The sequence below is a fragment of the Melanotaenia boesemani genome, chromosome 10, assembly GCF_017639745.1.
Source record: "Melanotaenia boesemani isolate fMelBoe1 chromosome 10, fMelBoe1.pri, whole genome shotgun sequence".
NCBI lineage: Eukaryota > Metazoa > Chordata > Actinopteri > Atheriniformes > Melanotaeniidae > Melanotaenia > Melanotaenia boesemani.
Window position 1 is genome coordinate 27,115,665 of NC_055691.1, and position 22,626 is coordinate 27,138,290.

The following is a 22,626-nucleotide window of genomic DNA, read 5'->3' on the forward strand; positions in this document are numbered from 1 at the left end:
ATAAATAATAAATAATATGTAAATAATAAATTTCAGCTTATTTAATAAAGCAGCTGTTATGGCAGCAACTTGTTTGAATTATTATCATTTCTGAGCTCTTATGAACTCAAATATGGCCTTCCTGGAAACATGAAAATGCAGAGCTTTTCTAGTTATCAAGTCAGGTGGTTGTAAAGTGTAATGACAGCTCAATGACACTCTTTATAAAAAGGCAAATAAATGCATGTGCATGAAAACGTTTCCAGCATCATGCCCCAGATAACAAAACTAAGACGGATGCACATCTCAAAAAAGACACAAAGAGCTGCTTCAGGTCTGCAGTCTAATCACACAAAGTGAATTTCACCAGTCAACACAGAGGCAGCTTCAGGCAGGAGTTTTCTCTTTTAATGGAGAGCTGTCAATTAGCCTAATGAGTGTTTTAGTTAAACAAACTGTTCCACAACAAGTCCAGCGGAAACAAAAGCAGCAAATCCTCATTGGGCTGGTTTATGTCTTTTCTACAGAGTTTTGTGTTTTACTGACTGTTAATCAGTTTAAGCTGCAGACATTTTGCTTTTAATGCTTGGAAATGTGCTTTTCCAACATAAAAAAAGACCACAAATTGTGCAGACGATGGCTGTAAATGTAAGATCATATTTAGACAATATGTTAAGTGCCAAATCTCCCACGTTGACATAAAATGCTCAAGAGTTTTAGCAGTGAATTAGTGCCACTCAGTTCTGGGTTTTATTACCTGGGTAAATATTATTATGAGACTTGTCATTATGCACACTCTCAAGGCTCCAGCTGCACTTTTCAATTTATGTAAATCAGACCTTTTCCCACATCTATGAAATACAACTCGCTGCATAATAAATGCATGAATTTTGAAAACAAGCAGTGCTGTCACCATAGATTTGCTCTGACTACAGAATCTTTCAATTGCTTTAAACACCAACAAAACAATGCTGTGCCTCAGTGCAATATTTGACAAGCAAGACTCGGCATGTCTGAGAAGGCTGATGAAGATTATGCAGGAGAAGGCCACGATGTGACTATCAGTCACTTATATTAGTATTTGAACTTCATTCATCTACCTTTGAGTATGAAGGAAGTACTGACAACTGAGGCAAAACTCAACACAACTTTTCAGAAAACACAACAATCTTGTGAATATATTTTACAAAAAGAGAGCAGAAACTTGTAACATTGCATAATATTTCACAACACAACATTTTAGAAAACACATTTGCATTTTAGAAAACAATAATGTTTCAGAAAACAAATAAAAATAGAAATATTTAACAAAAAGCAAGATTTTCAGCAACAAATCTGAAAACAAATTGAAGTGAACATTTGACTAAATACAACAGCCTAACGGAGAGTAAAAACATTAAATATTCTGTTTTGTCTTGATTTTAGATTTGATAATTGTTTTCTAGTTTCTTTTTTTCAGAGCCACTGCTACATAAAAATTTACAGCTCATAAATAATATTAATATTATCTGAGCTGTAATTGTTAGACTATAAAGTGAAATGTGTCTCTACACTAACTTACCTGCAAGAAAGCCTACATTTCCGTTAGCTTTCACAGTATAAACACAAGTTATAGACGTATATTTTGCTGGTGGTGGCAGCAGTCATATTAAGATATATGGTCCAATAAATTTCTTTCCCCCTGAGATCAGCACGCTCACCATTTTACAGATGAAAAAACTGAAACTCCAGCCTAGTAAAGCTAAACCAGTGAGACATTTAAAGTTTTAAAACAACGACAGAAAGGATACGACAATCAAACACTTTAATAAACACCGAAGCGCAAAGATGAAAGGAAAGAAAACAGCAGCACTTTCTGTTTCAAACGTCCTCCAACAGATTAAAGATACCAGTTTCTCTTCTAAAGTAACATCTTCAAAAGGCCTAAATGACCATGAAGCCTCATTTAAAGACCTCATATGGTTTACAGCTGCAATGCTTCTGTCTTCATATATATATATATATATATATATATATATATATATATATATATATATATATATATATATATATATATATACTCATTGCAATACAAATAAATAGTACATCACTTGAAATGGTGTTTTTGCACGTCATTTTTCGTCACTGAAACAATTGTTTAAAAAGGATACAAGTAATGACTAGGGTCTCATCAGTGAAATACTATTGGAATACTACCAAAAAAAGCATATTAATAACATACCACATGGCCTAGCATGCAATAACTGCCTTTCAATGAGAACAAGATGGATTTTCCACAGCTGAATCATGTCTGTTTTTAAAGGCTGGAAGTCACAAACATTCACTGGGTACAAAGAGACATCTTTAGATTCTCTGTCATATAGTTACTTCACATTATTCTTTGCTGTTTTCTCTCTCTCTCTCTCTCTCTCTCTCTCTCTCTCTCTCTCTCTCTCTCTCTCTCTCTCTATTGAACTATTTGCCCACACTGGAGCTGTGAATCCCTTCATATCTAAACTTTTGAAAGACTCAGCCTTTGTAGGATTCTCTTTTGATGATTGATCATTATATAACTTTTAGTCTTTTGTTTCTCTGATCTTTTGATCTTTCTGAGATATAGCATTCAAATTAACAAGGCTTTCCTCACAAAACATTAAATCCTCTCAGTGTTAACTACTTTTCTTTCTTTTCTTTTTTTTCTTTTGTATAGCGTGTTTAAATTATTTGTAAAACAGTTACAGTCCCAGCATTTTAGAGCTGAAGTACTATTACTTGAAATGATTGTCCTCATCAAATCAAATCAAGAGGGACTCTTCAGCTGTATTCTGTGGCTGCATTTTTGTTTAGAAATGTTTGCAATCAGATCACACATCCCTGTTTGTTACGCTCAGAGTCTTGGATTAATTTCTACACCACTTGGTGCATCCTGCCTCGCGCACCTGAGCAGCTGAATCTATGCGCTGCAGCCTCACACACCCCTTCGGTGAGGTGGAGGGGTGTGAGGATGGACACTTTGCCCCTCTCTGCGCCTTTAAGACTGCATGTGGTCTACATCTCTCGGCTCCCATGGCACGCTCCGTAGGTGCACGCTCTCAAAGTTTGACTGGGGAATAGAGGTACCAGCGGAGACGGCAGCAACGTCGCCTTGTCGGGAAACACAAACCCACAACATCTGAGGAGAGGATAGAAAAGGACCGCATCATGCGTGGGAGTGTCCGGCGATAAGAACAAAGAGAGAGATGACTGAGCGGATCCTCGATTTATAAATGGAAAACCCAAGAAGGTTAATACTCTAACAGGCTCGCTGAAAGGAGGGACTCCCGGCTGCAGCCCCCCCCCCCCCCCCCTCTCAGCCATGCCGCTTGTATTCCGCACGCTGTTGTTCGGGTTTGTAACGCTGCTGGTTGCGCTTTTGATAATTGATGATATCGCAGAAGTGGAAAAAGAAACTGCGTAAGTAACCCAGTGTAATTGATCCAGCCATTGTCTGCGTGTGTGTGCGTGCGCGCGCGTGTGTGTTAGTGCTGCCTATTGTTTGCTGTCCAGCAGGTTATTTCCTTCAGGCGCTCTCAGAAGATCTAATCTAAGAAGTGTGCCGGGAGGGTGAATAAATGAGAGAGGAAAACGAGTTTCTCTGAACTGATTGAAGTTTGGAGTTGAATGTTGAGTGTGTGCGGCTTGTTTCTACATTTGTAACACTTGGGTGCAGCAGCAGCTGTTCCGACAGCAGCCCGCCTGCCCGGGTCTCCAAGGATTAGGCTATTTGTCTTGCAGTAGCCTACATGCGGGATAGGATACATTTCCACTAGAGGAGAGTGAAGAAGGGGGAGAAATGGAGGAAGAGCGGGTGTGAAAGAGATAGAGGAGGGAGGGGAAACAGACTGGAAACAAAAGAGCCTTTCCATATTCTTTCTTTTTTTCTCTCTTTCTCATTATGAGACTTTGAAATGGTGAGCAGTGCAGCATGAACCTTCCAAATCACCCACATCATGTGGCCCACTTGTGTTTGACCTGCAAGAAAAAAATGGAAATTCATTCTTAATTTAGCATGAAAAATAATCTAAACAGACCATCAACTGGTTATCATCACAGCTGAAAAGATGCACTACCTGAACAATAAAAAGAGACTTTTTTTTCCTTGTGTGAAGCTTTTGGATCCTGACATTTTCCTTTTAGCAAGAACATTTTGTTTTGAATGCAATTACCCGGCTGTGGCTCATGTTGTAATGAGGTCACATTGGTCTGTGATTTGCCGTGGGAGAAGAACCAGAACCAATTCTACTTCCGCATAAATGCAGCTTAATAATATTGTTTTTAAAGGCCACCGGGACTGCAAAATGAGTGAGAAGATGCAGACAGCAGTTTTCTGTTTTTCACTCCTTTATTTAGACCCCTTTTGGCAGCTCCTTGCAAATGTATGAGCCTCTACCAAGGTCGTGTTTCCAAAAGTGCTGGAGGCTGAAAAATCTGAATGCATACAGCATATTTACTGTAACTGCATCTTAGTTTATGCATTTAGGAACCTTGTGAAACGTCTGTTCACTTTCCTGTGAAAAGAAAACCTCCTTTCACCCTTATGGGGTTCCATTAAGGCCACATTTCTCCTTATTACATCAGCAAATGGGCCCACAGCATGTTTAAAAAATTCCCTAATGTGAGCTTTTCACCTTCATTCTGTCTTGAAAGACGGATGTACAGTACGCCTGCTGCTCAATCCAGCCAGTGTGTTTAATGTAAGAACCCAGGCTGCTGTAAGTAATGTGTAATTCAATCAGATTTTTTTTTTTCCATCTCAGAGATATTGGACACTCAAAGAAGATGAACTCAAACCAGCTTATCCCGAAACCACACAGGTCAGAAATCCCATCATCACACACACACAAATACATACAGACCACCAGTCTGGAGCTAAATGGTCTCTGTGTGGTTTTCAGTTGCTCTCAGTCATAAAATCACTTGCAGCCTCAATAACACAGCGAGTTACTCACAGTGAGTGTGTCATAACTTTTTTAAGGAAAGATGGGTACCGCTATAAATACCCAGCGATGTGTCATCAAGTAGAATCCGTGAGATAACATCTGCTGTAAGAATAAAAACTGTATTTAACTAGAAAAAAAACTGCTTCATCTCAGATAAATTCACTTTAGTTCCGGTTTTAGTTATTGACTCGATAATTAACTCATTTGTTACTTAAGTAGGAGTAACGGTATCTCGTTTATGAGTGTTGGCTGCATAATTTTGGTATTGAATGACTTTCATCTGTCAAAAAAAAAAATGAAAATCAAAAGCTGAAATGCAATTTTTTTTATCCCTTAATTCAGTACATTTGGTTTTAATGCACCAAACACACAAAGAGCTGAGCACTGTGACCTTACCAAGATGATTTTAGACTTTTTTTTAATGCTTATCTGTTAATCTTGGCTAAAATCAGTGCTACATAAAAGCATGTTGCCACACAGATGTCATGGCACATGTTTTATGGAGCTGTGTTGACAGATCACACACATGTTGTGGGACAAGTTGCAATGTGCAAAATATTAATTTACAATTTCTGGGTGGGAGCGAACTAGGAAATTGAAGGACAGTAGGAAGTGTAGAGCATCTCACCTGATAGGCTGGGGTGTAACACCATCCTCCTTATAACACATTTCTGTCCTCACCAAGAGTGTTAGCTATCAATATCATTACATTATGAGCATCAACATCATCACATCATGAGGGGAGTGGAAACATGATCAGTAGAATAAAGAGAAACGAATTAATTGTACACTTTATCAGATTTACTATTAATCTGAAATGTGCTGTGGACAAGCGTAGATATTTTATAATCTGTCATTGGAGTGTATAGGAGTGTGTTGGCAGGAGACAAAAAGGAAAGAACTAAACTTTACTCATTTAGGTTGTAGATTTAACAAAGTTATTAAGTACAAATAATGTGGAGACAGAGTATGAAACGAAGTAAAAACAACAACAATCTGACACTGGACAAAGGAAATCTGGTGGTATATGTGGGAGGGAGAAGGACATTTTACATTAAGTAAAAGTAGCTAAGGCGCACATGACAAAAAACTGAATTAAACAGAACTAGAACTCAAACAGAAATATAAAGGACAATAATACAGAAGATGGTAAGCCCTGAAACAAAGAACATAAAGCTCATGGAGATACAAAAGACGAGGTTTGAAACTAAAAATTGAATTGTATCTAAGAAACCTTAAACCAGATTACCTTATACCATATCTTACATCAACCTTTATTATCTGATTGATAAGTCTTGGAAGATTCAACCCATTCAAGTTTTCTTTTTGCAGCAACAAGTTCAAAGTTGGTGAATTGCTTTTCTTTGTTAGATGTCTTGCAATGAGACATCTGAGGACGCCAATATCACACACAATATTAATGCTGGAAAGGTTGTGCAGTCCTTTTTTTTAACATTTTCTATTGAGTCTTGGCGTCCTCATACAAGGACATCATCTTATTTGGTTGTCTGCACCATAATACTAAACTCTGTCAAACTGGACCTGGCTGAACACTTACACTGACATTTAGTGGTGTCAGAAGAGATTTTCTTTTTCAATTTGAAATTATACTTTTATATACATCATATATAATAAAATATGTATAATCACAAAAATAAGTATAATCCTAAATGATAAAATTCTACTTATTGGTTCCTCTCCCAAATAGCTAGAAGGAATTTCTGACGCCATTCAAACTAAAGCTTGGGTTTCAGGAGCATATACGCTATTTAAAATTCATCAAATAAATCTATACACAAAACTACAAAAGATCTTCAATTAAAATATAGTTAGGAGTTAATCCTTACAGACGTTTTAATAAAGTAGGAAGTTTAATGCTGTTTGTATCATATCTGATACATACTGTATTTAAAATATACAGTTTCTGAGACCTTTTGCATCACTTTATGGTAAAAACCTGACTCAAAAGCCGGTTGTACACAAGCCGATACTTGTCTTCTGCCCCCTGGTTGAAACAATAATAATAATATAATAATACTGACATATCACACGGTAATAATTTATTTTTTTCTCCCCATTTTCTTCTTAGGTTGGCCTTTAAAGGGTTAAACAAAGCACTGAAACTATTGTGTGCAGTATTGAGTAACCATTAAATGCATTGGACAGGCACACAGTTTGTTCTAAAAAATGTTTTTTTGCTGTTTATGTATCCCACAAATCACATATTTGTCTCAGGACTTTATGTGTAGCACAACATACCAGTACGTGCTAAACAGGACTTTTGTCTCTTATTGATCCAAACTTTAAAGGTCAGTATTTTGTGTAAATAACCAGAATTCTTATAATTGTTTAGAAAAGCTACAGTGCATGTGGATCTGACTGCTACAGCAAGAATGAGCATACACATAAATCATCCTCCTCAAACCCACAATACCACTGCCAAACACTCGTCAAGCAACTGGACCTTCAATAAGACTCTCTCCAATCTCATCAGGTAGTTACTACTCACCTCAGTTACCTCTACAAGATCTCACGGAAGAGTCTTTTATAACAACAGCACATTTTCTCTCATTTACAGGAAGAATATTCTGAGATTCCTTGACCCAGAGAGAGATATCTCAATCCTAAAGGGTACACTGAAGCCAGGAGATATCATCCACTATGTGTTTGATCGCCACAGCACCACCAACATCTCAGAAAATCTCTACCGTCTTTTGCCAACTGTGTCGCCGATGAAAAACCAATATCACAGGCGCTGCGCCATCGTGGGCAACTCTGGGATCCTGCTGAACAGCAGCTGCGGACCTGAGATTGACTCCCATGACTTTGTAATCAGGTATTTTGCTTTTTTCCACTAAATCAGAACAAGTGATGTGATCTCTTTTCCTTTAAATAAATCATAAAAGATGCACTGTAACTGAACATTGTTTGCCTATTCGTCTTACTTTTAGGCTTTTACTAACGCCTATTAATATGATGATCACTTTTCTGGCATTCTTAGTTTAAATCAGGTTCGAGCTGGTGCTCACACAGCTGGAAGTACATTTAATTGGACTTTTGAATAAGCAGTCAGAGCTTTTTTAATGACCTAAAGTTGGAAACCCACAGCCAGACTGAGAGCAATTAAATGCTCATATATGAAATTGACATTTTGAAAGTTTTTTTTTTTCATCCAGCAGTTACACACGGTTTCTCAGCGAAACAGCAGCTCTCTTCTGGGCCCTGTCCTCATTTACAAACAGGACACTGTTTGTGAAGCCATCAGTCGCTCTCTGTTTGCGTTAGGGAACAAGCAGAAGAATTGCTTTGTGTGCAATTTATGTGTTAGTATTCATACCTACCACTGGAGGAAATTTTAGTCTAGATGCAAAAAGAAGTGTGTTGAGTTAGCCGCACTCATACATAAAATGCAACATCCAGAGAGATGGTAGAAAACTCCTGATCACAAATCAGGGACTTTAATGTTGAGGTATGAATGAAGAAAGAAGCATTAAACTCCCTGATTGACAGTTGAAAATGCTTCAAAATTCTGCATGCTTTTTTTTTTCTTTTTTTTAGAAAGTGATTGTGTCATTTGCATACCTTGTCTTTTCCAAGTGCTGTTATGCTGATGAGGAAGGGCTGCGGTTTCTTGACTCCAGCAGCATGATAATAATAATACAGAGCCGCGGCGGTAATGGTTGGCTGAAGGCAGAGAACAGGATAAATGTGTCATTTTGAGGAGCTGAGGAATTTGCTTTGGCGCTATCAGATGGGAAGATAATGTCTCAGCTAAATATAGTTCTTTGTTCTCCCACCAGTTTCTCAAAGTAGGCTGGCAGTGTTTGAGGTAACAGGTATAGCTTGTTTCAGCTTAGTTGCGTAACAGCTGCTTTTTCATTAGAATCTCGAGTTGTCATATTAAATTGACACAAACTATGAAAATGTGAACGAACAATCCCAATGCAGAACATTTACATAACAAAAATAAATTCTTGGGATTGTTATTACACTGTGTGAAATGTAGGTAAAACAATATGCACTGATTTGCAAATCTCATAAGCTCACTTATATTAGTACATAACAGATTTTTAAACCGAGACATTGTCCCATTTCTTGGAAAATATTAGCTCATTTAGAATTTGATGGCAGAATAAATGTAAAAAAAACAGTTAAAAAAAGAGGGTCAACAAAAGCATAGAAAAGTAAGTGGCATAAATTAAAATCAACTAAAGGAGCGTTAAACAACTAATTAGATTAACTGGCAACAGGTCAGTAACATGACTGGGCATAAAACGAGCATTTCAGAGAGGCAGAGCCTTTTAGATGTGAAGCATTTTGTTTACATTTATACATTTTATGGTACATAAAGTAATAGCATAACAAGGGATGGTACTCATCACCTAAATACTCAAATAAATATTATTATTATTATATAATGAGGTTGCAAAAATCGGTGCATTAATGTTTTATACATTTTTGTGAATTTGAAGCCTATTCTAACAAGATGAAAAATAATCAAAAATAGTTGAAAAACTAGAACTTACTAACAACTGGTTGCATAAGTGCGTACGCAAACATTTTACTCAAGCACTTTTCGATTTTAAGCTTTTTTAGCTCTGTTAGCTTGGCATGTCTTCATTTTAATTGACGAGATTTTTAAAGGTTACGTCAGATTGAGGCTGTGGGCTCTGGATGGACCTGAAGACTGATCTTTTTAGTAAAGTTTTCCTTGTTTGATTGTGACTTGTGCTGTGAGTTGTTGTACTGAAAGGAACATTTTGTGACTGCATCTTGTACAATTATAATTTTACGAAAATGTGATGCATCAGTCAAATTTATTCTGAAGTAAATAAAGTTTAATGCCACTGACCTCAAACCGTTCTCATCACGAAAGCCATCAAATATTTATAAAGATAAAGAAGCTTTTTATGTGGCGCAACAACAGAAATGGTGTGGAAAAGGGTCAAGGGTGGCCCCATAGGCCCAATCCTAATACTCCCCTTGGCCTTCCTCCCTGTGATGCACAGGTAAGATCGGCTTTTTGTTTTGTAAGTCAGAGAGTAGTGGTCATCAATATAGTCCCCAAAGCCATGTTTAAGGGTAGATGGCTTTTACTGTTTGATCATTTAAAAAAAGGCAGACATTTGTAAGGTGAAAACAAGCCAAGCCTCGGTGTCATGGATGGCAAATAGCACCCCTCAAATATTTCCTCACCACACTTCACTGTGATGTTAAACACCATGTGTGAGTTTTCTAACATTTATTTAAAGGTAGTGGTTAACATAAAAAAAAATAAAATACTACCCATTTTTACTTTTATTTCTGCTCTACTTCTCTGTTCAGTGGGGCACAACAGTTTGACTCGCCTCAGTGACTCAAAGATGAGTGATGAAGGATAGAAAACAAAATAAAAATGTCCACCTTGAGCCACCTGGACAGCTCCAGGGCATCTGAAGCTCCAAAACTGTCACTTATCAGTTCAACCAAAAGTTGTGTAAGGATTTTTCAGAAGGAACACATCAGTAGTTCAAGCCCCACCACTGAACTTTGGTGGACTTTTGACTGAGGCACCCTTTAAAAATGGCTAATTCGGCATCCGTTGCATACTGGCTCTTCTCTGAGCGCTCTCCAGCGAATAAAGGTTAGTCTTATGTTGACTTTTGTCTTATCTCTTTCTGTCCCTTTCTCTCTTTCTTTTTCTCGCTTTCCCCAGTCAAGTCCTGGTGGACTATGTACAGTGTTCAGTGTCTTACTTAAGTGTATCTCAACTTTTCTATTAACGCTTTGCTTTAATATGTCAAGCAATAATGAAATCGTGAACATCAGGCCAGTGAGTGTTGAACAATGCGGGATTGCTAACCTTCTATGGAATTTCAAACTGTAGTTTTATCAATAAGAAACGCTTACACGATGCACCTGCTCCCTCCCCTGGTTATTCTTGTACTCGTTAATGCTCCTCATGGCTTTACACTGCAGCTGAGTATACATATTTAAAAGAGGAGTTCAGTTCAAAACACAGATGAAGTTATTTCTATAACCCATACTGACACTAAAATTGTACAACTTTGCTTCAAGGTGTAATCTGGCACCAGTGGAGGAGTACTCTCAGGATGTGGGGCAGCGGACCAACTTGGTAACCATGAACCCCTCTGTGGTGCAGCGGGCCTTCCAGGACCTGGTCAGTGAGGAGTGGAAGGAGCGTTTCTTGCAGCGCCTTCGAAGCCTGAGCGGCAGCGTGCTGTGGATCCCGGCCTTCATGGCTAAGGGGGGAGAGGAGCGTGTGGAGTGGGCCCTTCGCCTCATCCTGCTGCACACTGTGAACATACGCACCGCCTTCCCATCGCTGCGCCTTCTCCATGCTGTCAGAGGGTAAGATGCTACTTAGAGGCAGCTGCTTCTCTAAGTGTGCTGTGCCTCATAAGAACACCTGCAAGTGGCATAATCAAGGGGTCGGGTAACTAATCTGCAGCCCAGGTGGCTATTTTTAAACAGAGCATTACAGATGATCACTAGGGGCGGTCAGGATGAGGAAGCTACTCTGCCTCTCTTTAGTCAGTGTGTATCTCCAGTTATCAAATTTGCTGTAAGAGTAAATTATCTGCTTGTTTTTGTCTTTTAAATGTGTTCAGTTGTTCAAGTCTGGCTCTTGCATTGCCTGATATTTTTGGAAAATTCCCTTATTTGCTCTCCTGCTAAGAAAATCAATTCTGCAGTTATATTGCATGAAAACCTGTAGCCAATCAGTTTCCTGTGAAGGTCTGAAGCAAAAAGAAACAGCAAAACTGCTTTCTGGAAAAAAAAAACGTCTTTAGTGCCTTTATATATATATATATATATATATATATATAAAACTTGCAAGTTGACCCTTGCTCATCCATACTGGCTTTTTAATGCCTAATAATGAAGAATGTCGACGAAGACATATAAAAAGCTGGAAGTACTGTAACTCTTAATATAAAAACAGCTAGAGCAGTTAGAGTACTTAAAATTCCACTTTAGCTTTTGGTGTGTTTAATTTCGGCCATTTCTTTTTCTACTGTTTTTCTACTGCAGCTAACTGCATTTTTACAGGCATATTATTGTCGGTGTCTATTATGTGATTCAGTTGTCCAAAAAAAAAAAAAAATGGGGGAGGGGGGTCTATTCTCTTTCTGCAGTTATATTGCATGAAAACTTGTAGCCAATCAGTTTCCTGATGCTGATTAACAAGAGGGATTTTTTTCTGCTTTAAGATGTTTGATGTGAGATTAGTGACACCTGGTGGCAAACTTTTAGATTGCAACTAGCACAAATTCCCGCTCATCAGCCTCCTTTATCCAACCTGGCTGACTGCAAAAACCTTGAAACCTTTGTCTACAGAACAAACCTCACAAAAGGGAGATAAACAGAATGATCACTTACTTTTACCAAGGCTAGAAATTAGTGTGACACACAAATTACATTTTAGTCTCAAGGGAATGCTTTTTATCTACTGCACATATTTAGTCATTATCCAACACGCACGGCAAATCAATGATGTGTCCTGAGTGAATTTCATGGAGCTAGTACACATCACACCTCAAGCAATGGACAGCCAGACATTTCCACAGTGACTCAACACTTTAATGCTTTCACCTAGTTTTGGTGAAAAACAGCAGGATTCAGGCAGTCTTGTTGTCATGACGAGTTTGCCAAGCAACCAGCAGAGATGCTGGATAGAAGTGCTGAGCAAATAGACCTCATGTTGTCCCTCTAATGCTCAGCAAGGAAGCAAAAAGCACATTCCACAGTTTAATTGCGTTGTAACTGAAGTCTCATCAAAACTTCCACTAGGTGTTTCTTCTCAGCATATATACAGTATGTAAAGAGATCGGTCTTAATTAAGTGTAAATTATGTGCAAAATTATGTTTATTTGCTAAAGGGCCTTTTCTGGGACTCTGGAACAGCATAGACGGCATTTCTTTATTAACATACTTATTTGTACTGGTGTGTTTCAAAGCTGATCTTTTTTTAGAAATGCTTTTTGCTAATTTGTCTGATGCTTCTTCCACTGCCTTCAGGCTTTTAAAAAGAATCATCTATGATTTTTTGTTCTGGTCTTGCCTCTTTCATCACAACCAAACCCGTCTGTGTCTTTTCTGCCTCATTGAAAGCCCAACAGTCACTGCTGGTCAGTGACCATATTAAAGCCATTTTTTATTCTCCAGCTAACTTAGTTTTATAAAGGGGTAGATCTTTTACAAAATAATTAGCCCTGAAATGTTTTAATGATGAAAATAATTGTTATTTTTTGTTAGTTTGCTATCTGCTAAATTGAACCACTAGCCATTTCTCTGAAAAGCTTTATATTAAATCAAGATAAGATTGAGTATATGACAAAACATCCAACATGTCATCTCTTATTTGGATTCTTATTACCTGCTGCAGTGTTTGTCCTGCACAGCACAGCTGTGAATAATACAACATCAGCCTTCCTCACTAACCACAGGGGCTGTTGAAGGTGATTGAGGAGGCAGATACAGCATCAAGGTTGGACTAATGGGCTTTTTACTGAAAAGGAAAGTTGGTGCAAACTAATATCCACCTGTCCCTGGAGCTGGTCCTGAGGGAAACAAGTGGCTTGTCGCTGTTATGGGAGCTTCTTGCTCACGTAAAGTATGAGACAGTAACCGTGCAGAACACTTTCAGTGTGCAGTGTTGTTACCCAAACCAAAATGCTGATGCAGTTTTATATATGTATACCAGACAGATGGAAAGGATGGCTCTGGTTTAAGCAAATGGCTCAAGAATTAACGTTCCTGGGCCTGAGCCACTGCAGTGGTCCACCAACAATGTATTAACATGAATATGTATTAAAAACACAAATGCATGAAGTTACACATTCAAGACCAAATTATAGCAAACTTGTAAGATATGTTTGAAATAGTTAGGAACAGGACTGCAAACTTTTAATCAGCTTAATTGTAACTTGTTAATATTGAGCTGTAACTTTATATTTAGGTACAAACAGCAGTGGAAAGTCAAAAAATTGTTCACTGACAGATCAATTTTAGTGGATAATAACTAGGAAGTCAGCAGCAGCTTATTATTAATATTAATAAATAAATGTTGTTTTAAAAGGACAACTTTTTGGTATGATCATCGCAAAAACGTTGCCTTCAAGATCTAAGTCTTTACTAGTGTAACTTTAGCTCACCCTTATTCTTCAGCGTACTTTATATCTTAATGCTTAAACCCTGTGAGAGAAACTGAAGCAGATATATGTGTTGCAGTGACTTAAGCTATTGAGACCTTGAATGTATTCATGCTTTTGTGGCTGCTTTCGTCTCACTGATTCAGCTAAAAGCTTAAAGCACACTGTATGTCTTTGTCCACAGATACTGGCTAACCAACAATGTCCACATAAAGCGACCAACCACTGGCCTCCTCATGTACACAATGGCCACCCGCTTCTGTGAGGAGATCCATCTGTATGGCTTCTGGCCATTTCCACTGGATCCTCAAGGCAAAGCGGTTAAATACCACTACTATGACACTCTAAAGTACGAGTATACCTCCAGCTCGAGTCCTCACACCATGCCTCTGGAGTTCAGGACCTTGAACACCTTGCACAGACAGGGGGCGCTCCGACTCCACACGGGAACCTGTGATGTGGAGCGGAGAAATCTCCAGCGCAACTAGCTGGCTGAAATATCTCCATGGATACCATGTTTTTCACTGGATGGACTCAAAAAAAAAAAACAAGTTTTCTTGTAATTACTTTTTTGTTTAACCTTGGGTAACTGTATGTCCAGTAATAGGAATGAGCCATTTCTGTTACTGCCTCCTGTATTGACTCATTACACTGCTGTATTTTAACTTTAATGATGTTTCCATGGCAACTGTTAACCCTCTGGGGTTCACTCATAAGCAACTGGAAAGGAAACAGATGGTTTGAGTTTTATAGAGGCTACAAGTTTGGAAAAACCACGCGCACGTTTTTTGTGTGGAAAAAAATGATCTAATTTAATACGTTCTTATGCCGTTTTACACTCTATCATTTTAAGCAGCACGACAGCAGAAATTTAAGTAGGCTGTGCAAAAAAAATATTTACATCTTTTTTGCAATGTCAAATTTATACAGTTTTTAATAAAACAAAAGGTCTGAAGTGCCCGTAAAGAGAACAAGGGCTGAGATCCCAGAGGCTTAAATTAATAAGACCTCTTTCTTATGATTAGCACTGAGACAGCAGCTTTATGATATTTTAGGTCTCCACTTTGGCTGAATGTAAGCTGTGCAGCATGAAGACTTGTTAATGGCTCCTGTGAGTTGCTGTTTGGGCCACAAGATGGAAGCACTGAATAATCAGGGAGAAAGATGCACTAAGAAAAAAATTTCTTCATGAAACAATGAATGCTTTTTCTTAAGATCCTCAGAAAGCTTTGATTCAACTTGTGATAACATTTACTTTGACGGCTAACTTTTGTGCTTTTGTAGCTTCTTATAAAGCACCTTAAAAATGTGAAAACAACTTATGAACATTTTTTTAAAGAAAGAAAAGTCCAATGAACTGGAGCTGACATGATAAACTTGAGAGGCAAATGAAAGAAGCATGTTGATCGGCATTTTGACTCCTGGGAGGGTCAGGGAGTGTAGCAGCTGTTCACATATGAATGTTTGCTTAACCAACAGTAAAACTCACGTTACATTTGCCCAGATTCTGCACTGCAAATGTGAGAAGTGAGGTCAAGCTGTGGTAGTAGGATGGTTGTGGGAAGAGTTTTGCATTTTTAAATGAATGTTTTACTGATTTTCTTATGAATATTTTAGCAAATGATCCCCATAATGTGCTTTAAATTAATTCTTAGAAGCACCAGTTTCAGTGCAATAACACTGAGAGGAAGAAGAGCTGGAAATTCCTTTGCCTTTATTATCTTAAAATAACATGTGACTTGTATACTGTGTTTGAATTAGTTTTAGGCCATAGTAGGTGAATAGAAATGTTTGTATATTTAATTAAATCTGCCATTATTTTGTGCCTATTATTAAAAGAAAAAAATCCACTTTTTAAGAATGAACTGCTTATGTGTTTTAAACTAAAAATGTTCAGGTTTTATCTAATTTACTCTTAACAGGATTTAAAAGGTAGAACATTTCTTACATATTTGTCTTGAAGTGTAGTTATTAAATAATACACACACAAACAGGACATGCAAAAAAACAACAGCTTAATTGTAAAGCTGCAGAAATGTTTTAAAGTCCCTCTATGTTCATTTTAAGATGGATTTTTTTTTTTTTTTTTTTTTTTGTCTAAACATCTCAGAGCTCTTGAATAATTTAATTTCTGCTTCCCAGCTACATATTGGTGTAAGATTTCTAGGAGTTGTCTTGAACCTTGGCTTTTTGCCAGTCACTTTGGGTATTTTTCTACAACAAAATGCCCTTGTTCACAAGAATTACTAGAAGCATTTAAAATATTCCAAGAGCTCCACGGCTAAATGGGTTGCCTCTCATGCGCTCCCAGCCATGTGATTCTTCCATAAAAGTGTTGTTTTGACAAGATGCCCCTGTTGACTTGCACGTCAGCCTTATTACTCTGCCAATTAAGTTTAGAATAGACATGAAAGTTGTGCTAGAGACGTCAGCAGTCTGAGGCAAAGAAAGGTTTAATTGTGAAAGCTTGTCTGAACTAGAAACATTATGTGACCAATATTAGGTTAATTAACCCAGAATCTGGAGTTTAAAAAGTTTCCTGATGTGTAGCTCCTGCTGTGAAGATGCAGGATCTTCATATTTCCTCATGTACAGTGTGTGTTTTAATGTCTGTAAATGAGGGGGTTCCAGCCAAATATTGGTTTTTGCATGACTGTCTTGTCATAACAGAAATGACATAATACACATATACTTAGATCTTTATTTGAAAAAATTTTCATATGAGTCATGGACACTTGAATTGTGCAGTTTTGACAGTGTGAATGTACTTTTCCGTTACAGAAATAAAACTAAACATCAAAATGGGGGAACATTTCAAGCCTCTCCCTTTAAAGATTTAACACTTCAAAGGAAGCCACTTTATTCCAGTGGTGGTGTAAAGAAATAGGGGTTTAAATATCTTCCTGGCCACAACTTTGATTTATTTTACAAGAGTAACAGATTATTTAACACCAATAAAACTCCACTATTAGCATGTTTACATGAGCAGGATTTTTCCACACAACTCAGGGCAAAGTAAAGGATGCTGACAGAAACTTAGTAGTGGCACCACAAAATGGATCTACAACACCAAACGTTAACAGGCAACGATACTGACATGAGAAGGGATCACAGGCAGCTGGAAAGCACAAGAAACTGCCAGGAGTTGTCTAAAGGTCATATAAAAATACGTCTGATTCACGGTCATACACACAGCTGCTTACTTGTTAACAGTGACAATAACACATTCAGTCCTCTGACAAAATAAAACAGTTATTCTTTTTTTAAAGAAAAGAATGCACAATGTTCTTATTTTGAACAGAAAATGCCTAATAGGGTTTTCCAGCATCAGTCACTCAAGATCGGTATCTTTAGCTTTCATATTGAACCGAGGGTGGAGGTCATCGGCTGCAGCTGTAGAGCAGGATGCACTATCAAGTAACAGCTTGGATTAAAACAGAAGGTCACCTATGAAACCTCACACTCACATCAGCCACAGAAACCAAACCTGCATCTGTTCTGCCTGTTATTGTGCAGCCAGAGGAGACAGAGCTTTGGGTTGATGGTTGCAAATTTGGATTATAACAAATTTCTCAAGGTGTTCTTATCGATTTTATATCCCTTTAATCAATTTATAGCAGACCAAATTATTTTAAGATTATTTTAAAACCCAACATTAAATCAGTGAGTAGTTTTTTTTTTAAGAGAAGTCACCTTTGATTTAAAAAAAAGAGAGAAACCTTGCTGGCAGCTTGTGCTGGTTTGACTTTCTGTGAGCTCCAGTAGCATGTAAAGTAGCACATTTAATACAGTGGAGTCCAAGAAAATCACATTTGAAGTCAATTAGCCATAAATAGACACTAACCATGGGGCTGGCTATTCATTTACTATCTGGCACACAAGATATTAAATTTGGGGATAATTTTAACAAATAAATGCGATTTTGTCTCGACCACAGTCTTCAAACCTCCCGCTGATACTGTTCATTTGTAGATAAAGTCATTACATGAAATTCTTGCAATTCAACACACTTAATTACAGCATATTACAGCCTTCACATTCATGGAAAATGACATACCTACCATATTAATGCATCCCAATAGTAATATTTAGCTATCAGTCAGATTTTTAAAATATAAACTTCAGCTGAGATAGCAGCAAAATAAAACCAAACCTGAAACAACACAGTAAAAAAATATACGCTCACTCTATACATAAAGGATGGAAAACCTTTAACAGTATATATGCACAATAAAGTGGTTAGTAGGTAAGATAAGATTTGGTTTAGTTAAAAAAGAATCACTAGATTCTTGCAAGTTTTAAAATTGAAGAATGTCATCTGCACATTATTTCTTGCTTATTAACTTTTTCAACCATTAATTCAACATTGATTAACCATTCATTACAATAATGACAAACTTTGGTTCCTTCTACCAACTCCTCAGCTTGTCTGACTCAAGCTTCAGGTGCAGAAAAACAAAAGACGAGATGAAGCTGATATCTCAGTCAACTCCACACCACCTACAGTCTGATAAAGCTCACTGACGTTTGAGATAACACAATGAAGGCTCCTCATCTCCGATATTAGAAAAACAGAGCAGGTTATTCGGATCACATGACAGAAGCTTTCGCAAAACAGCAGACGCTGATATCCCAACGGCGCCATTCATTTTAACACAGATAAAAGCCATGCACAAGCTGCAGAAGTCGCTGATATGATAAGACTTAGATGGTAACGCAAAAGATACAGGAAATCACTCGGGTTGGGGGAACAGAGGAGCTCAGAAATATTAATGTCCAGCTTGGCATTCACCTGCAAAGAAAGGAAAAGTTCAGAGTTACTCTACAAGGTTTGATGTGTTTTAACTAACCACATGATGAGGACGAAGTGTGTTCCCCCATGAAGTCCAGTGTGACTTGGAAGTCAGGAATGTCAGGTAAACAGGACGCCATACCTTCCTTTAAGGAAGTGCTTGTGTGCCAAAGAACAATTGAAAGCACGGAAGGGTGAAACCTAATGTCAACATGAGATATGAAGTAAAAATATGTTCTTTTAAAAGAAAAATATGTTGGAATACATGTCTTAAATCATCCTACACTTTTCACAGGGGTTTTGCACACACACATTAGTCCTTGAGACCGTGTGTACTTAAACTGAAGCTAAGTAAATATGCAGTTAAAAGCAGGAAGAACTAAAACTGCTTCAACAAGTTGGGAAAATTAAGTGTAGTTTCTTTGTCAAAGCAGACTTACACGCTGCTTTACATGTAAGCAAATCACATTTATCACTAAGATTATAACAAGTAAGGTGAGAGGCAGTGAGGAAAACCATGATACTACAAGTACACGAAGACCGGTTTAAGGTACAGAAATGTTACAAATATATATATATATATATATTTATCATTTTTTTCACAATTTGTCTTTTAAGTTTACAAGACAACCCTGTACTGCAGAACTATTTAGGAACATACTGCACAGATGTTTTCTGTAAAGGATGGCCATTGTCTGCATAACATTGTACTTAATAACAGCCATATTAACACCTAAAAGGATCATCTGCATTTTTTCTCTGCATGTATAGAACATTGTCAGTGCAATTAGGTTTGCATTTGATCTAATTTAGCCAAAGGAATTGTGAGCTAAATAAAGACATGCATTGGTGTTTCAGTGGCATGAAGGTGTATTGCACTGACTTCTCATCTTAGAAAGAACTGACCTGTATTTGACATCAAAGAGGGTCGAGTCATCTTCATCATCGTTCTCCTCATTAAGAGGGGCCATCTCAACACGCTCCGCTGGTGTAGTTATAATGTCGTATTTTCGTGTTTTTCTGATTCGTCTGCCAGATCTGTGCAAGGAAACATAAGAGGAGAATTTTGGGTGTAATCTCACTTTATTGATAACAGATTAAATATATGCATGGCTGGTAAATTTGGAGTTTGTACAACTGTACTGATGCCCAGACAGGTTGTTAGTTGGTTGTTTCACTCAGATAAATAATGGTGAAATTCAATTTCCATAAAAAATCATTTGCGATAAGCAATTAGTCATTTATTAACCAGACTGACCAAACTTCATATGGTTTCAGTTAAGTGACTCCTCTGTTTTATATTTGAACACAGCTAAATAGGCTTTAGGATCCTGTCGTGTCCACTAGTTAGTGATGGCTTACAGGTTACAGGAAAACAAGGTTAAGAACAAACAGGAAGCATATTAAGTGTAATGTTAAACTAAAGCTCCCTTTATAGGCAGACAATTAATAGGCCCATATGGAAGCTAAAAGTCATCAAAAGATGTATTTATCAGCGCATGTTTATAATAACCTACCTGATCACTTTGATGACCAGACATGTGATGAGAGCAGCTGTTAACACAAAGATGAAAAAAACTATGTTTTTCAGTGTTGGAAGATGCGTCATGAGAGGTGAAATCCGGGATCCCACGGCAGCATCCGTAGCATTATTCGTCAATTCATCTTGGCTGACGGTGGATGATGATGATGTTGAATTTAACTGCGTCGCAAATGAAGGAGTGAGTGGCTCGCCGCTGACCCGCCAAAGAGCCGCAGCAATAAAAGTTAAAGCCAGACTGAATGTCCCCACCATGGTGCTGAAATGATGAAAATGTAATAAGATGTTTCTATAGCTTCTTCCCACAAGATGAAACACGGCAGCAACTGTCACATTATACACAATCACCTCATCAGTTTCAGATTTTGTTATTTGCACAATACACACGAGCTGAAATGCAAATATCCATTTCTCTGCTCATCCGAGCTTCTGTTGAAGGCGGACTTCGTGTTCGGTGCTTGCATTAGCTTCCAAATGTGTTTTCCTGGAGGTGAGTAATGGCAATCCTTTCCTGTCAGTATTAAGACTGCGTGTTGAGATGAGGATTATCCGCCTTCGGAAGCGCTCTGCAAGCTGGCCCTCTGTTCCTGGTGCTGAAGAGGAGAATTATTATTATGTGGGCTTGTGCTGCCTTCACGTCACTCACGTACATACGAATTGCCAAAGAGTTGCTGCCATTACAAACAGGATGTTGGCAGCTGAAAAGTTTGCTGACACTTTTCTAAAACAATTAATGTACCTTAAGGCTAAGTGGGTTAGCTCCCCATAATGTTTTGAAAAAAATAAATCAGATCATTTTAAATAATTTTCGTATTTATGCAAGTAATTGCAGCCCACCCATCACTTCAACAGGTCTTTGCAGTAGCCCGGTGTTTCTCAGTCTTTGTTCTCAGGACTCATTGTCCTGCGCGTTTTAGAGGTAACCCTACTTAAACACACCTGAAATAGATGGATGGCTCATTAACAGGCTTGCAGGTAACTTGGTGAGGATTTCATCAAATCTGAATCAGGTACGTTGGTGTAGGAACACATCTAAAACACGTCTTGTATGGGTCTTGATGACCTGCATTGAGAAACAATAACTAAAACAGATTTATGCCCCAGCTTTAGCCTTCCACTGTTCTTTTTGCTAAAAGGATAATAGACTGTCTACCATTAAATTATTTGATATTCTTAGTTTTCTATTGTTTACTCAATGCTTTATTCTTTTTCTATAAATGCAACAAAATTTATAAACATTATGTCATATTAAAGTGTGTTAAGATAAATTGGAAACGTTTCAATTATTTAATTCAAATACAGTCTTAAACAACATTTAATCAAACTCCTCATTATCTGACCTTATTTATTGACAGTGCTTTGGATAAATATTCTTTTAGTTCTGTATAAGCACATATAAGGTTGAGTTTCTAAATTCCTGAGAGCACCTAAAAGCAGCATTTCGCTGTCTACCCAAGGCCACAGCAGACAGCGCAGCTTTCTAAAGGCGTCAGACTTCCAGGTCACGACCGCAGATTCCACAAAAAAATCAGACAAGACAGTGATGGGCAGCCAATGGATCAGTGCCAGCGATAACCTTTAAATAAACCAGAGTTAATAAAGGAAACATCTAATCTATCTGTTTTTGAGTCAGTAGTGGAACAGACCTGGTTTGTATTTGTCTTTTTATTTCTAATTTTAGCTGACTTTTTTTTATGAATCAAGATTGCAGTTTATTTCTAGCAACATCCTGTTTTATTAGTGATGAGTAAGTAACTTGCAGTTCTGTACATCAGGCATATGCAAAATTGTTTTGAATAAAAACCTGCTGGGACTCACATTCAGCTGAAACAAACGCCTTTCTGTTTGGTTATTCTGTTTCTGTCTCCAATCGCTTCTTTAAGGTTGGGATTCTGACCTTTAACTGTACTCATGTATGCAAGAGCTAGTTGATCTGATCCAAGGCCACTAGATGGCAGCACAAAACAGTAATGGATGCATTTTCTCTGAGACTGTTCCAGCATTCAGCAGTTTGGCCTTCAAGATTAGTAAGAGAAGTTATGTTGTACTAAATGTTTATATTTTAGATGAACCTCTAAGTCAAGTGCTACCACCAACATGCACACAACACCACACTCTGCCAGAAAGTGCAAGTGCATTATCAGTGATTTCAGTTATGTGAAGAATTATTTGGTTTTCATAAAAGCAGATATATGTTTTTAT

At 37.7% G+C, this 22,626-nt stretch overlaps 2 protein-coding genes across 2 annotated transcripts; one reads left to right on the forward strand and one right to left on the reverse strand.

Annotated features, from left to right (window-relative positions):
- The first annotated feature begins 2,905 nt into the window (after positions 1 to 2,905).
- st8sia2 (ST8 alpha-N-acetyl-neuraminide alpha-2,8-sialyltransferase 2) lies at positions 2,906 to 15,427 on the forward strand. Its single transcript, XM_041997376.1, has 6 exons — positions 2,906 to 3,411; positions 4,755 to 4,811; positions 7,291 to 7,431; positions 7,516 to 7,773; positions 10,995 to 11,288; positions 14,277 to 15,427. The coding sequence occupies exons 1-6, from the start codon at positions 3,314 to 3,316 to the stop codon at positions 14,578 to 14,580; spliced, it is 1,152 nt and encodes a 383-aa protein (XP_041853310.1). The 5' UTR covers positions 2,906 to 3,313; the 3' UTR covers positions 14,581 to 15,427.
- Positions 15,428 to 16,779: 1,352 nt separating this feature from the next.
- Positions 16,780 to 21,023, reverse strand: fam174b (family with sequence similarity 174 member B). Its single transcript, XM_041997377.1, has 4 exons — positions 20,773 to 21,023; positions 20,402 to 20,683; positions 19,791 to 19,922; positions 16,780 to 18,884 (listed from the first exon to the last, which is right to left on the reverse strand). The coding sequence occupies exons 1-4, from the start codon at positions 20,775 to 20,777 to the stop codon at positions 18,881 to 18,883; spliced, it is 423 nt and encodes a 140-aa protein (XP_041853311.1). The 5' UTR covers positions 20,778 to 21,023; the 3' UTR covers positions 16,780 to 18,880.
- Positions 21,024 to 22,626: the final 1,603 nt, after the last annotated feature.